This window comes from Caretta caretta, chromosome 27, assembly GCF_965140235.1.
Source record: "Caretta caretta isolate rCarCar2 chromosome 27, rCarCar1.hap1, whole genome shotgun sequence".
NCBI lineage: Eukaryota > Metazoa > Chordata > Testudines > Cheloniidae > Caretta > Caretta caretta.
In genome coordinates this window covers 6431658-6446793 of record NC_134232.1, presented here as the reverse complement: position 1 = coordinate 6446793, position 15136 = coordinate 6431658, and the positions used below count along the sequence as shown (strand labels likewise).

Below are 15136 nucleotides of genomic sequence, written 5' to 3'. Positions count from 1 at the left end.
ACAGTGAAACAAGCTGAACCTGTAAGGTGATCAGCACCCTCAAACTCCAGTCATTTAAATGGGAGCTATGGAGTTCAGCCCTTCTTAGTGTCAGGCCCTAAGGTCTTATGAAGGGATGGGGCGGATTCGCCACCGCTTTGCACCATGGGTCGTCACTGACACCTGCACAGAGCGATTCCAAATGGGGGCAAAACCATGCAATATTTTAATATATCCCAACTGGAAGGGCAGAGGCTGCGGGAGAGGTGGGAAATAATCAAAAGAAACCAGTTTGGCAACTTTGGAGAGCTGTCTGGTTTGCGTGATGGGCAAAGGTTCCCACTGGCTACTGGGGCAGTTCTTGTTCCTCTGCAGGAGGGGATTGCTCATCCCTCGTCGTAGGAAGAAAAACACAAGCCGCAGTGATAGATGCAATTCTGTACTTAGGGTTCTCAGTAAGCGACCCTGGGAAGGGAAATGTGGGCGAGAGACTGGACTCAACCAGAGGTACAAGGCAGTGCAGAATCAGGCCCCATCCAGGCCTAGGATCTTAGGGTCTCATACCCAGAGGTGCTGAGCACCCTTGCTTTCTTTTTTCCTTTTTTAAAAAACAAACCAACCAGTACAGACACCTGTGCAGAGTGCGCCCAGGGGGGTTGTTTTGTTATTAAAGAAAGAAACAGAAAAGCGGGGGGGGGGGGGGGAGGAGAGAAGGAGATCTCTGGATACAAGTGTTGCCTTGGAGCACTGCAGCGCTGGCAGCCTCTCCAGCTCACCTGTTGTGAACGGATCGGAGGTGGCATTGGGTTTCTTCTTGCACACATAAGGCAGTGCGATGCTGCAGTCCCTGTTCTGCCAGCCCCCCGAGGACTCTGTCCGGATCACCCCACAGTTTTCTTCACTGGGATTGTCAGGCTGGTCTACAAGCAGGAATTTGGGGTTGGGGGGCAAGAAGGGAGGAAGAACGGTAGGGAAAATACAAGCATTAGAGCCCATCCCCTGGATGAATACAGAGGAGTTCAAACAGAAACCATAGCAGAGAAGCATGGTCCATTCAGTGGACACTGCCAGATGCTTTAAAAAAAAAAAAAAAGGAGTAAAACCCTATCATACTGCTTTTGGAGCAATGCTATATGGCAGGGGAAATTTCTTCCTGACCCCTAAACTGGTTATCAGCTTATGCCTTGAAGCATAAGAGCCTGGGGCCTTTAAAACCTCAGCTAGTGTCCCGGCAGGTGCTATTCTTATTCAGGTAAATATGTAACCCTAAAACTTACTAGGGTCTGATTTTCTGAAGTCAGTATTGAAAATCCAGCCCCCTACACTACCTCCCCCAATAACATCCTTCCACAGCAAATGCCACAGGTTAAATACAGGCAGAGAAAAGGAAGGAGAGACTTTAAGATGTTGCCTTTAAAATTAATTGCATGTCCCTGAGGGCTTGTCTCATGGAATGTGGTAAACAGGAGCAGACAGCTGGCCTCTATTATACAGGACCATTCATTATTTTATATTCCATGGCAATCACGATGGAGTTTAGGCTGAGAGTCTGTATTAGTAATTTAGGGGTAAAGATCATTACAGGGATGCTGGAATTATCCCCAAACCAAGCCTTGTGAGCCCAGGAAATTCAGAGTTAAAGTTATGTTTCAGAGAAATCCAAACAGGGTGAGATATGGAAATACAGTTAAGGCACCCATGCTGCCTTTACTCTGCCCTGCCATGCAATAACCATAGCATTACAATTCAAGCATTTTGGTATTTGTGGTCCTAGATTAGATTAAATTAATTTTAAGATATTCATTTTCAAGAATCTTTTCCCCCCCTTTATGGCACTCGGGGGAAATCCTGAGCCCACTGCACTCGATGGCAAAACTCCCGCTGAAGTCAATGGAGCCAGGATTTCACCCCAGGAATACTGCAGTGTGAATGTTCACCTCCAGCATCAGGTTTCATGTGGCATGGAGTTCCATGGAATCATGGAGTCTCACCACAGCACATGGCCCAGACTTCTCTGGTGTCAAGTGGCACACAAATCCATGGCAGCTCCTGGCCCAGGCACGCAGCTCCCTGGCATCCAGCAGCCCCGAGACCTGGTCCCCTGCACGGCACCGATGTCTCCCATTTCCTCTCAGTCCCCACGCATCACATAGAGCAGAGAGAAGTCAGGTAATTCCACATTCGGCAAAGTGCTGCTGGCACATATGCGCCAGCGAATGAGCCTGCCTGTTAAATCCTGCAGCCGCCTGGCCCATCTCTCCTTCACCTTCTGGGGCAGGATGCTGGGATTTGCACAACAGAGGGTCTCTACACCCCTCCCTCCTCTGCCGTGCTGCCCATGGACAGCATCTACACCTGCCTTTGTCTCCCTCCTGCTTTGAGTTCGCCAGGACCCCACCCCACAGCAGAATCCTGCTCCCCATCTGCATCACCCTTTAAATACCCCTCAGCCATACGTACCACTCTCCCAGTTGAGGTACTTCAGGGGCGAGTTGTCTGACCACTGCCAGCCCCCGTTCATATCCAGGTCATTGAGCCCAATCCAGAGGGTGGAGCTGTAGCCCGTCAGCAGCCCTGGGACAGAGAGAGGACGATGGTGTCAGACACCTCCTGTTCTGGGAAGGCCTCACAAGTAAAGCAGCTCTAGACTAGCGGGCCCCCAGCATCAACTTCGACAAACACGGCTCCTTCCAGGCCCGGGTCCCTGGCATACAAGCTGCCACTGCACCCGGGGCTGCTTGCCCCCCCCCCGTCGGTGGGAAGAAGAGACGACAAAGACCAGAGGCACCAAAGAGACCGAGCTCCCCCATCAGCCTGACGACCGTGTGGGTGAAACCTGCCCTCCTGCTACTACCCAGGCTGCCGATCTAGAACCTCTCCCTAAAAACATCACTCGCGCTTCTTCCCTGCTCAGAGCGCTGACGACGCCAACGGCCTCTTCCACATAGCCACCCACACGCGTAGGCAATACAACAGCAATGGCCCACGCATTAGCTGCACGGCTGCAGCCTGCCACGGGCTGTGCGCGCATCGCCTCCCCCACACGGACTGCAGCAGGAGAGACACATGCACAGCTGCGGGCAGAAGCTGCTCAAAGGGTGTCAGTCACTCCGATAGGATAAAGGGGCATATCCCTAAATCCAGGCAGCAAGCTGCCATCTTGCTGGGTCACACAGATCCTCCAGGGAACCTGCCTGGCCTCACCTTGATGTGGTTGGCTAAACACCCATGCACCTCTCGAGGCCTCCACACACCTCATTAAGCGAACAGGCGTACCCACCTTGGCAGGTTCTCCAGTTGCACAAACTGCTCTCTGTCAAGTTCCAGGCTACAGACGCGTCCTGCCACACCCACAAGTCTCTAAAAGGTCCCCCTTGTAAGGACCCACCCACTCACTCTTGGAAGGGGGTTAATATTGAGGTTAGTGAGCATGGGCGACAGGTAGCATAGGCAGGGGAAGGTTGTGCCTCCCCCAACAGCCTGGTGTGGCCCTGCCCACATTCTGCCCCCACATCCCCTCCTGCCTGCTTCCAGCTCCCTTCCCGCTCTTCTGTGGCCAAGAGGCTGGGGCAGGCAGGCAGGCTGGGGCTGGTGCACAGAAGGCCCAGGACTGGGGGGGGCTGGGGCTAGGGCCGGGGCCATGCCCTGCCTCCCAAATGTCTGGTGCTGGGACCGTGCTGTCCACCTGGCATGCTTGGTGTGCATGGGGGGGCAGTGGCCACGGGGTGTGTGTGCGCGTGCTCTGGGCGCTGGTCGGGGAGGGAGAGCGGAAGGGGCGGGGCAGGACCTCAGGCAGAGGGGCAAGGGCTAGCCTCCCCCAACAGCGCGTTCACCCGCTGCCCATGTTAGTGCACTATGGAAGACTTCCGAGAAGAGCCCAGGGCAGCGCTAGCCAACAGCTCAATGGCAGGATTATACAGCACCTTCAATTCATGTTTCCCAAAGCATCCGAGTCCAGCGCACCACGCCCACCCCGTTCTTAGAGCAACCGTCGTGCTACGGCACATCCGCACGGGCAGCCCCTGCTCGGCCTGGGGGCACCACCCCACTCAGAGCAGTGAGAACCCAGAAAAACCTAGTCCAGCCCTGCAGACAACGAGCTGATTTGCCTTACAGTGTTTTGCAGCAAGCTGGAGGCTAACGAGCACAGCGACGCTATGGTGAGCGCACGAGGACGTGTTCCGGGAGAGGGTGCTGAAGCAGTTGTAGTGTCAAGAGGCCAGGGACATCACTGCTGAACGGCCCAGCAGCCAGCACAGAGGAGAGCCCTACAGCTGCCCCTGTCCAGACAACCCTGGCAGTTGCTGGGGATGCCCTCGCTGCGGCGGAAGCAGCCTCTCCCTGCAGCGAAGCTCGCCTCAAAGGGGCGCTGGAGGCCAAGTGCCGTCACTAACTGGTGCCTCCACATCCCCTGCCAAGGAGCCTGAACCAGGGCCCCCCCTTCCATTCACCCCTTCCTTCCCCGGGCCAGCCCCGGCAGGGCAGTGCAGACTCACCGTTGATGTAGGTCTGCTCGTGGATCTCCGTGATGCTCAGCAGATTGGCTCCCTGCTGCTCGCAGCTGCTCCACGCCTCCCGCCAGGACAGGGTGGACTGGAAGTTGAACTGGTAGCAGCTGTTGGTCAGGTGATCCTTGTCCCAGAAGGTCTCGCAGTCGTTGCCTGTGAGGATTGATGGGAAGCGAGGCAGGGAGAGCCAGGGGTTAACTCTGATGTGTGCGCAGAGCTCTCTGGAGAGCCAGCGGCAGGCAGGCACATGCCTCTAACGACCTGAAGTGCAGCTCCCATTAGGCTTCCTTCTCATTACAGAGGCTGCAATTTTCTTTCAGGGACACCACAATGGCAGGCCATGCCCACTGCAGACCCAAAGGACCGGGGTGGCCTCTGGCTCTGGCCAGGTGCGAGACCATGGCAAATGCATGCAGCATAGCAGGCAGACAACTGGCCATTACTCCCTTCTCCGACCCAGGGTTACACAACATGATTAACCGTGTCCTGCACTGGGCACCTTCCTCTGCCAAGGGTCCCTCTGACTGCCCTGGGACCAGTTGGGCTGAGGAAGGGTCGCAGAATCCAGCTGGGAATGAGCTAAACCAGGTGGTGCCTCACCAATCCATACCCTGCCCAGCACAGCGTCTGGATCTCTCCACTCGTGCTGCTCTTGGAGGAGATGCTGAGAACTGTCGACAAAGGCCGAAGGGGCCAGGGGCTAACAGTGGGAGGGCTGAAGCTGTGAAAGCTCAGGAGAAAGGGCTGGGAATACACCAGAGTCTCAGAGCCCAACGGCAAAGCACCCTCCCACCCTGAATTAAACGCCAGGCCACACTGCCGGAGGATAAGGGGTGCGGTGGTGTTGTTCCCTGCACCTCGGCTGTGGTAGAACCTCCTCTCCAGTAAGCACAGTCGAGCTCCTTCCCTTCATCGCCAGCACGGAGCCCCCATCTGATGCCAGGCTGGTATCCCCCACAGAGCTGCATCCCTCACCCCCTCACCAGTGCCAGGCTGGTATCCCTGACACAACCCTCCGCTCTGCAATGCCAGGCTGGCATCACCCAAAGAGCAGCCCGCACTTGGTGCCAGGCCAGTTATTGATGATCATAGCCCCACCCCCTTGTTGCTAAGCTTCTGGACAGGCCAATTGCCACTCACTCTTAATGGGACAGAAGCCCCATCGTTCATCTTTGCCATAATCCTGCGTGGTGGCACACCACAGATGCCCATCCTCCCGGCCTGTGCTGGTGCAATCATGGAACCACTGGTTGTCGTACTTGAAGGGGATGGTGCAGGGCTTCCCGTGGGAATTGCCTTGGATGGTGTAAATTTCTGCAGAGAGAAAGAGTGAGAAAATCCTCCCCGTAACTCGGCCTCCCTTCCTGGGGGACAGAGGGTTGCCGAGGAAAAATGCAATGCAGGGTACAGCACTGTACTCCGGCTCAGCCCCTTCTACCCACGGAAGTTCTACAGTATGGACTCTACCAGCCCTAGATTTATTATGCTCCAGCCCCGCCCCGCCACCACCCCAGCCCCAGAACTTCCTCCTTTGAGCTTTCGGAACCCTTGCGGCCCAACTCGCCACTGCTCTGTGCCTGGTGGAGTCACCACAGCAGTGCAAAGCTACTGCTGATTCACACCCACTCCACACTGGCATAAAGAATGACCCAAGATGAAGGGCAGTGGAGAATCGGGCCCTTAGACTGTGTCAACACTAGCACTTTTGTCGGTAAAACTTGTCAGTCAGGGGTGTGAAAAAACACACCCCTGACCAACATAAAGTACACCGGGAGACCTTCCAGCGGTGCAGCTGTGCCGCTGAAAGGTCGCTAGTGTAGATATAGCCTTAGAAGCTGGAGTTTAATTAGGTTTTCACTGCAGGCTTTGATTTGTTTCCAAGGGTCTCAGCAGGACGGTGCTTTAAATAACATCGTCATCATCCTGTTTGCTGTTGCTTTGAGATCCTAGGAAGAAAAGATGGAAAGTTCTATGGACCATTCAGCTGCTTGTATTTCAACTCCCCTGCAGCCTTGGTACAGACTGTTCATTCGTATAGTGCACAGCTCCCTGGGAGATAATCATGTCTGTAAGTATAGACGTTTACTATATTTATGGGAGGAAAGAAAAATGATTTTAAAAACCCTTATACAGTCTTCCCCCTGGGGATTTCCCAGGCAGCCAGGCTCCTAGGCCCCTATCCTGTAATGGGACAGACCCTTGTGGAGTTGATTCAAGCCGACAGAATTGTGCAAGGGGTGTGCGCTAAGGGCCCAATCCAATTCCCATTTATGCTGGCTACAAGACAGACTCGATGCAGGATATACAGCACCTAGCACAATGGGGTCCTACTCCACGACTGGGGCTCCTAGGGGCTACCACAATACAAATACATAATCCCCATAATAAATCATAATCCTCCCTTTTGGCCCTAAAAATCTAGGAAGTCAATGAGAGTCTCTCCACTGACTTCAATGCGAAGTGGATCAGGCCCCAGCAGATATGGATGCAGGATCGGGGCTTGTGCTCTAAGCTGTTTGGGGCAAGGGCTGTTTTCCTTAACTTCGATTAACAAATAAATGATGATGATGATAAGGCTGAAGACCTAATTTCAAAGAGTAATAATGGGCACATGGCTGAATTCTTGCTGACTCTTCCATGCGCTTGTACAGCGCCGAGCACAACAGAACCCTGATCTCAGTAGGAGCCTCTGGGCTCTACTATGTTCATAGAAAAATAGGGAAACAACCAGAGATCATGGGGTCAATGTAGAACCACAGAGCCCTCCCCAGGCTTTACCAGAATAGGGGCTGGAGCACAAATCTTCATGGGTGGTATAGACACTCCACTGCCCACCGCGTGCCTGATCTCCTCTCTCGGCAGGTGCCAGGGAGAGGTTCCCTGCCTTGGCGTTCAGATACTGAGAGAGATGCTCCCCTAAGCTCCGGCAGCTCCACCTCATGTTGACGGACTCGCGGTCGCACTCGTAGGTGGCCAGTGACTGCACCGCCGCGGTGGAGTTGATGCCCTGCCAGGAGACTCCGAGGCACTGCATGGTCCCGAGGTTGAAGAGTCGGTTCCGGGAGACCCATTTCCACTGCTGGGCTGGGGCGCTGACGTTGCAGGCTTTGGAGACCTTCACCAGGGTGTCCTTGGTCTCCAAGCAGCCCTGCAGCCTGCTGTTGTAGATTCGAAACACCTTGGAATCTGGAAGACAAAGAGAATAAAGACAGTGAGAAAGGATTAGGCCCTGATGTGAATGTGAGCAGCCTCTGCTGTGACACCAGCCTGGACAACAACAATTACCAGGGCCGATCAATTCCCCTGCTGCATTGTACAGCACCTAACACAGTAGGGCCCTGCTCTCAGCATGACCTCTGGGAGATACCGTAACACACACCATAACAACAGCTGGACTGTGGGTCTGCTCTGGTACGGAAGTTCCTGGAGTCATAACAGATCACACTGCTTTTCAGGACGCTCTCGGCTTGTGGTGACGGTTGTTTTTTCCTTAGCCTCTGCCTCCTAACAGGATAACGAGGAGTATTATTTTTCCACTGATTGGCATGGAAGGGTCTCCAAGTGCTTGAAAAACAATAATTAAGCTTCACAGGATGTCAGCAGGTGAGTTTTAGGTATTAGTAAAGATACAAAGATCCTGGCAAAAAGGAATTTCTTCAACAGAGAAACTAAAGTGCTATTAAAACCTGAGCTTGCACTGATTGCTCTCAGTTCACTAACTGGCCCCAACAATTCAAGTGGCCTGTTAAAAGAATGCTAGGTTGCCTTCTAACAATGGATTTTAAACTTGCTCTCCACCACTGGAAGTACAGCCCAGGTCTATGGCTCAGCCAGAGGAGGTCTTCTTTAGCCAGTACGTTCAAAGCTGAAAAAATATAGCTATGCAGGGAAACACAATGGTGTTCATCACTTTTATGCACATCTGGGGCCTTGTTTAAAAAAAATATTGGAACACACACACAGTATTTTGGGGAAGGTCTCACACCACGTGACTCGCGAGTTGGACCTTCCTGATGGAAAACACTTTCAGAAAGCAGAGCAAACAACTCATGCTATGCGGTGTTAGTTTTTCTTCTCTTTTCCTCATTGTTTAGGTCATGTTTGAGCTTTGATCTCTTTATGCCTTGTTTGTGGGTCTATGTTGTACATTTTTCGCTACGCTTCAGTGATTTTCAAGGGGGCCGAAGGACGTAGGGACTCGATTCAATGGGAATGGAGTGCCTAATCCCTAAATGGTTTTGATCATTTGACCATTGGGGAAATACTGGAGGGACAGAGAAGTAAAGTGAGTTGCTCAAGACCACACACGCTACAAGTAAATCTATACGGCAGTTACAGGGTGCAATCGCAGCTTGTGTAGACGTACAGCAGAGCTAGCCTGGGTATCGCAGCAGTATGGGCTTGAGCGCAGACTACTGCCTGAGTAATTATCCAGGGTTCCTGGCAGATACGTACAGCCTAACAACCTGTAACAAAACTTCAAATACAGCCGCAATCACACCCCATATCAGACGTCCCTAAAGCCAGCGGCTGAGCTAGGAAGAGAACCAAGGAATACTGAACCTGCAGAAGCATCACTCTCTTAACCTAAGTGACACTTTCAGATAGTTGTGGCTTGAAACATGACAGGCCTTAGAACTCTCAGATCTAACCGAAACAAAAACTTTTGTTTAGTCATCGCTAAGGCTACATTAGAATACAGCCTACCCACTCAAAACCTTGAAAGCAAGGAAACTAACTCCGGGACAAGCCTTCTGCATTCCCTGCCACTTTCCTATTGGCTACAACACCGTCAACAACACAACAACCCTCCACAAGGCTTTCACTTCCACCTCCAACAGATACTAGACAGCGCTATTTACTGCGTCTCCACTGAACTGTCACTCTACTGGCAACTTCAGACTCCTGTATATCCACAGGCCAGAGTGCCCTGGAAGGTGATCTGCCTAAAAAAATCTGCTTGCTTTGTGTTAGACTTCAGCTTTCCAGAACTGTGTGAGAATCAGTGAAAATGTGTGTTTCTCACCAGCTGATGTGTTATGGAACCACTGCTCATGCAGGTGCTCCCCCCAACCCCAGTTATAAAGGGGAAAGTGCCATGCTGATATTGTATTAATCTGCATGTGAGCAGCAACATGCGGTATAAGAGTGCAGAGTGGGGCATTTCAAATGTCTTGCAAAAGGGGCCGAAAAAACCCAAGACTTGCCAGTAAAAATTTCAAAAAGGGGTGATTTTGGAACTCTTTGTTCTGTTTTTATCAACTTATTTTTCATCATGAAAAAATAAATCCTACTCAAAGTTTACACTCTATGGTTAGGGTTTTCGGGAGAGGGTTTCTTATCATTTTTATAAGATTTTTACAATAATAATAAAATGTCTTTAAACTTCTATTAAACTGAAATTTCCACTCCAAATTAACTATGCTGTTGCAACCAGTGCTCCAGCATAATGAAGTTGCAAACAGCTCACAGAATTTAAATAACTTTGTTTTAAACTGACTTGCTGTTGCAAAAATTTTTTAAAATTGCTTCTGTTTTTGTAGGACTTAGATATAAATAATATTTTATGTTCCTCAAGCCGGCTCTGAAATAAATGTTATCTAACAGTCCAACTCCCAAGTAGAGGTAACACCATGAATGATATTAAAGTAAGGTCATGTCTACTGTGACGGGGCAAGGCCAGATGGCCATAGAAAAGTAGTGGGAGATAGATATAGCTCCAGGCTAAACAAATCCCTGGTACCAGGTTAAGTGAAATGGAAGCTGCTCCAGGTCAATTAAGACACGTGGGGCCAATTAAGAACTTTCCAGAAGGCAGGGAGAATGCTAGGTTGATTGGGACACCTGAAGCCAATCAGGGGCTGGCTGAAACTTGTTAAAAGCCTCCCAGTTAGTCAGGTGGGGGTGCATGTCAGGAGCTGTGCGAGGAAGTTGTGTTGTTGGAGAGGCTGAGTAGTACACACCATATCTGGCGCAAGGAAGGAGGCCCTGAAGTAAGGGTGAAGTGGAGCTTGAGGAAGTGAGGGCTGCTGTGGGGGAAGTAGCCCAGGGAATTGTACAGGTCATGTTTCTAAAAGGTCTTCTACCATAGTTGATTCTATTAGGGTCCCTGGGCTGGAGCCCGGAGTAGAGGGTGGGCCCGGGCTCCCCCCCACCTTTGCCCCCTGATTAATCACTGAGACTGGGAGACAACAAAGACTGTGCAAGGAAGGATAACTTCTCCTCACCTCCCTTGCTGTCTTATGATGAAAATGGCTCAGTAGACTGTGACCCTTGTCTCTAGAGAAAGAAGGGTTACGTGGAGGGTCACAGTGAGCCTCTGAGGCTAGCAAAATCCGCCAGGAAATGCAGACCCACGGAGGCAAGGACAGAGCTTTGTCACACTACACTGAGCTGTCGTGTGGATTAGAAGGGTGTGAATGGCAGAGCACACCAAAGAGCTGCACCGTAACTGCAATGTGCGGACACTGCTGGTGAAAACTCAAAGCATCATTCACACAGTGCAGGTCAGAATGAAACTCCTTGATGGGTGCTGCAAACCGGACCCCGTAATCTACACTGCAGCACAGTCTAGATAAGCCCAAAGAAACAAAACCAAATAAAGTGTTAATTTCAAGCTCCCATTGTGGGGGTGAATAAAAGAAAAATCAATGTTTGCTAAAAGTTGAAAGGGATACAAATTTGAAGAGAAAGAAGGATGGGCTTCTTTCTCTCAGAGAAGTTTCAAACATGATGGAGACTGAAAAAATTATCAATAACTAAGGCTAAGATTTAATCATGGGTATTTTTAGCAAAAGTCATGGACAGGTCACAGGCAAAAAAACACAAAATCACAGCCAGTGACCCATCCATGACTTATACCATAAATACCCATGACTGAATCTTGGGGGTCAGGGGTGGAACTCTGTGAGGGGAAGCACCAGAGGTGTGGGGGGGGAACCCCGGGGGGCCTGCTGCTTCTCCTCCAGCCATGGTGGTGGTGTGGAAGCCCCAGGGGACTTGCTGTCACTCCCCCGGGGGGTGGAGGGAGGGAAGCCCCAGGCGACCAGCTGCTGCAGAAGTCACAGAGGTCAAAGGAAGTCATGGAATCTGTGACTTCTGCAACAACATGGAGCCTTATCAATAACCCATAATTTTCAAAGTCGATTGCTTAAAGTCAGGCACCCAGTGCCAGATTCAGGCATCAAATAAGCATTCTGATTTTTAAGATGCTCGCTATGACGCTGGCAGACCAGGTGCCTGCTCATGCCAAGGCCTCTGGGGCCTCGCGGAATACTGACAAATGCATAGCTGGAAACCAGTCTAGCTCACTTGCGTGTTAGTATTGTTAAAACAGATGTTCGTGTTTAGACTTGATGAAACGCTTGTAGGCTGCTGAATGTATTGATCTAGCTTATGACACCTGTAGCCCGTGGTATAAAATTATACTGAGGGTTTGCAGTGTGAAGCTCTGTAACCGTGTAACACACCAAACAGGAAAGAAGCACTAATTAATGTAGAGTGCGGGGCCTCCCCACAAGAAAGCCCACTGAAACTAAATGAGCCATTGTGAAAATCAAAAGACAAAGACTTTTTTGATTGTGTCGAGACGAGTGCAAACATTTGTCCCTTCAGCTTGGACTCAGGGGGACAGAAATAAAAATCCCTGACCAGAAGGACCTGTAACACTACACTGCTTGGAATTTGGAGAGGGCAATATTTCTAAGCATAAGCAAGGGATCCCCAAGCTCCTTAGCTTGGGCTAGCTATAGAGGACATAGAAAACTTGCATATCGCAGCAGTTTCTATTACCTTTTGGGACCTAAGGCTGTATCTCATTTGTGTGCATATGTTCACCTGCTTTAACCTTGTAAATAACTCATTTCTTTATCTTAGTTAATAATTCTTTAGTTGGTTTATTATCTGATTGGCTACAAGTGTCTTAAGTGTCAGGTCTAAGGTGCAACTGATCTGGGGTAAGGACTGGTCATTTGGGACTGGGAGTAACCTGAGTATTGCTGTGGTTTTTGGTGTAAGAGACCATCTATCACAAAGGCAAGTTTTCCCGGGTACAGGGGGGATTTGATTTAAATCAAATTGACTTGAATCACAATTTAAATCATGATTTAAACCACTAGTCAGGAAGACTCGATTTAATCATGGTTTTCTACATAAAAGTGCATTCTTGTTGGTTGTTATAACCTTAATACATATTCTTCACAACTCAGAGATAGATGTAGGTTTCATTTTTAGAAGGTACACACTATAAATTTTTAAACAGTGATTTATTCTGAAAACTTCTCAGATTAGTTTTACAGAAAATGAATGAGTGTTTGGTTATTCCTCTTACCAAAGGTAATTGAAGCAGATATTTATGAAGTCATTGGGAGGTGAACTATCTCCAGTTCAATAGGTTAATCATTAATATTTGGAGGATTTTCTTGCCATGCTGTATTAGGAGGAGAACATCACCAGACAGACTTTAAAATTGTTTTATTTAACTAAAACAACAACAGCGTTAAGTATTCTGGATTTTTTTCTTCAACAGCAAACATATAATATTTTAACAAAACAAGCTATGTCCTCACTTCTCACATTTATCTCCAGACTTCTTCTCCTTGTCCAGATCTATTCCACCCCCAACAATCTTCTATTCTCTGAACTTTTTGAAACTTTGCACTTTTACAGAGAGATAAGGGATTGACTCTGTGTACACAAATTTGCAGAGAGACAATAGGGTTGAGGTCTGTTATTTCTCACCTCTATATATTATTTATTTATTTTAAAACATTTTTGCTGTTAACAAGCATGTTACCTCTGGAGACAAATCCACAGTTTGAGAATTGCAAAACTAAGCATCTCTGATGGTACCTTCTAGACTGAGCACTGAGTCCCATTGGGTAGATAGAAAGATTAACCTAAACAATCTATACAGAAGCCTGTGGAACCCCATAAAATTGGGTCCCTAATCCATGAACTATTGGAACTCATTTACAAAACTTTTCTTAAACATTATATGAATATATTGTCTCATACTACAGAATTAGAATTTATAATCCTTATTCCATGATGATTATCTTTGAGCTATAATGTATCTTAATTAAAACTACTTTTAGATAGGTTTTTTTCCTGAAAAAAAGCATTTTATAAAAAAAATCCATTTTTTTTTTAAATCATTGATTTTTATCCACCCTGCCTGGGTGGCAGGATAGACCGGAGTACCCAAGGGGACTGTCTGCGACTGTATGGTTAGGCTGCATTAGGGCTTGAGTTCACACTTGTTATTTGGTTGGTGAAATCTAAGGACAGAACTCGCAACCAATTTGAGGTTTGTGACCTGCTTCTTGACAGCCTGCCCTGAGGTTTGCCGTCACACTCATGAGCTACCCCGGACACTCCGCATCCACAACCCTGCTGACAATCAGTGGGAGTCGTAGAAGCCCCAGTGGAGATCAGGTTATTTTTAATCTAGGGGGCCTAAAAAAAGAGAGATCTAGGTGCTGCATTTTAGGCAGCCAAGTTGGAAAACGTTGGCCCCGAGCTATAGAAACGTACTCGCTGGTGTCACTTTAAGCTGCCGCCGTTCTACATTTTTCAGGCAAGTCTGCAAACAAGACCCGGGGTCTATTTGCCCAGCGTAAAGGCAAACTGTCCCCAACGTAAAGGCAAACTGTCCCAGCTCTGAATTGCATGAGGCCTGTTGGTGATGCCAAGCTCCTCCCAAAGACACCCACAACACCCCCCATGCAATTCTGTAGTCACAAGCCCTGCCATCTCAGCCCCTCCACACCCAGACATGAATGCCCTGAGTCCCTGGAGCCCTCAATCAGAAGAGGAAAAATATCCAAACACTGCTGATAAAGACACCCTGAAGCTCTCACCTACAAAACTAAATCCATGAAGAGTTGAACAGGGCCTGAAACAGACAGTGACCTAAGCGTGAACTTTGTGGAAATGCTCTCTGCAGGAAGTCCAGCGGGTCGACATACCAGATTCACTGGAGCACAAATTCGTACCAGCTCTGCTCCTCGGCAGGGAACTCAGAGGGGACAGAGGCAGCATCACTAAACCTCTCCCAGCAGGGAACATGCCCTTTTTTCAGGGATGATGAAGGAGCAGAAAAGGTGGGTGTCAGGTGACTGCAGCGAATGAGAAACATACTGCAACACTGCAAACATTTCCACCGGATCCCTCTTTACAAGGCCTGTTACTGTACATCTGTGTTGGACACTGGGGTTTTGTTGTTACAGGGGCTCTTCTGGGGATGGGTCAGACGTTTCTGAGCGTCAACAGAATACATAAAAAAAGTCTTTAAGCAGAACCGTGCAGTCTTTGCGCACAAAGCAGTAACCTCAAGCAGTCCTGCAGTAGGAACGTCTGACATCAGAGTGCATTCAGTATCAGCAGTTCTGTAGGAGCACGGCAGCACCAGTTCCATGATGGTGCTGCAGGACCTAAACCCAAATTAGCAGCACCATATACACGACTACTGCAGGATGAGGACTCTGTTGGCAATAGGCAATTACAGCATCTTTATGCGACCCGCGCTATACTGGACCGTAGTATGGAAATCCCAGCATCTTTGTATGGAACAGCACTGTCATGCTGCCAATAGATTTACTGTTATTGCTAGCATCTTACTGGCAGTCAATGGCAGGGCATGGTATCAG

The 15136-nt window shown here is 49.3% G+C and overlaps 1 protein-coding gene across 1 annotated transcript in view; it reads right to left on the bottom strand.

Moving 5' to 3' along the window:
- Positions 1-15136, bottom strand: part of MRC2 (mannose receptor C-type 2) — a 99545-nt gene that overhangs the window by 54997 nt on the left and 29412 nt on the right. The window contains exons 2-6 of the mRNA XM_048830460.2: positions 7266-7673; positions 5628-5801; positions 4476-4640; positions 2440-2553; positions 756-899 (exon numbers count right to left, since the gene is read on the bottom strand). Coding sequence (XP_048686417.1) covers positions 756-899; positions 2440-2553; positions 4476-4640; positions 5628-5801; positions 7266-7673 — 1005 coding nt within the window. The remainder of the gene's footprint in view (positions 1-755; positions 900-2439; positions 2554-4475; positions 4641-5627; positions 5802-7265; positions 7674-15136) is intronic.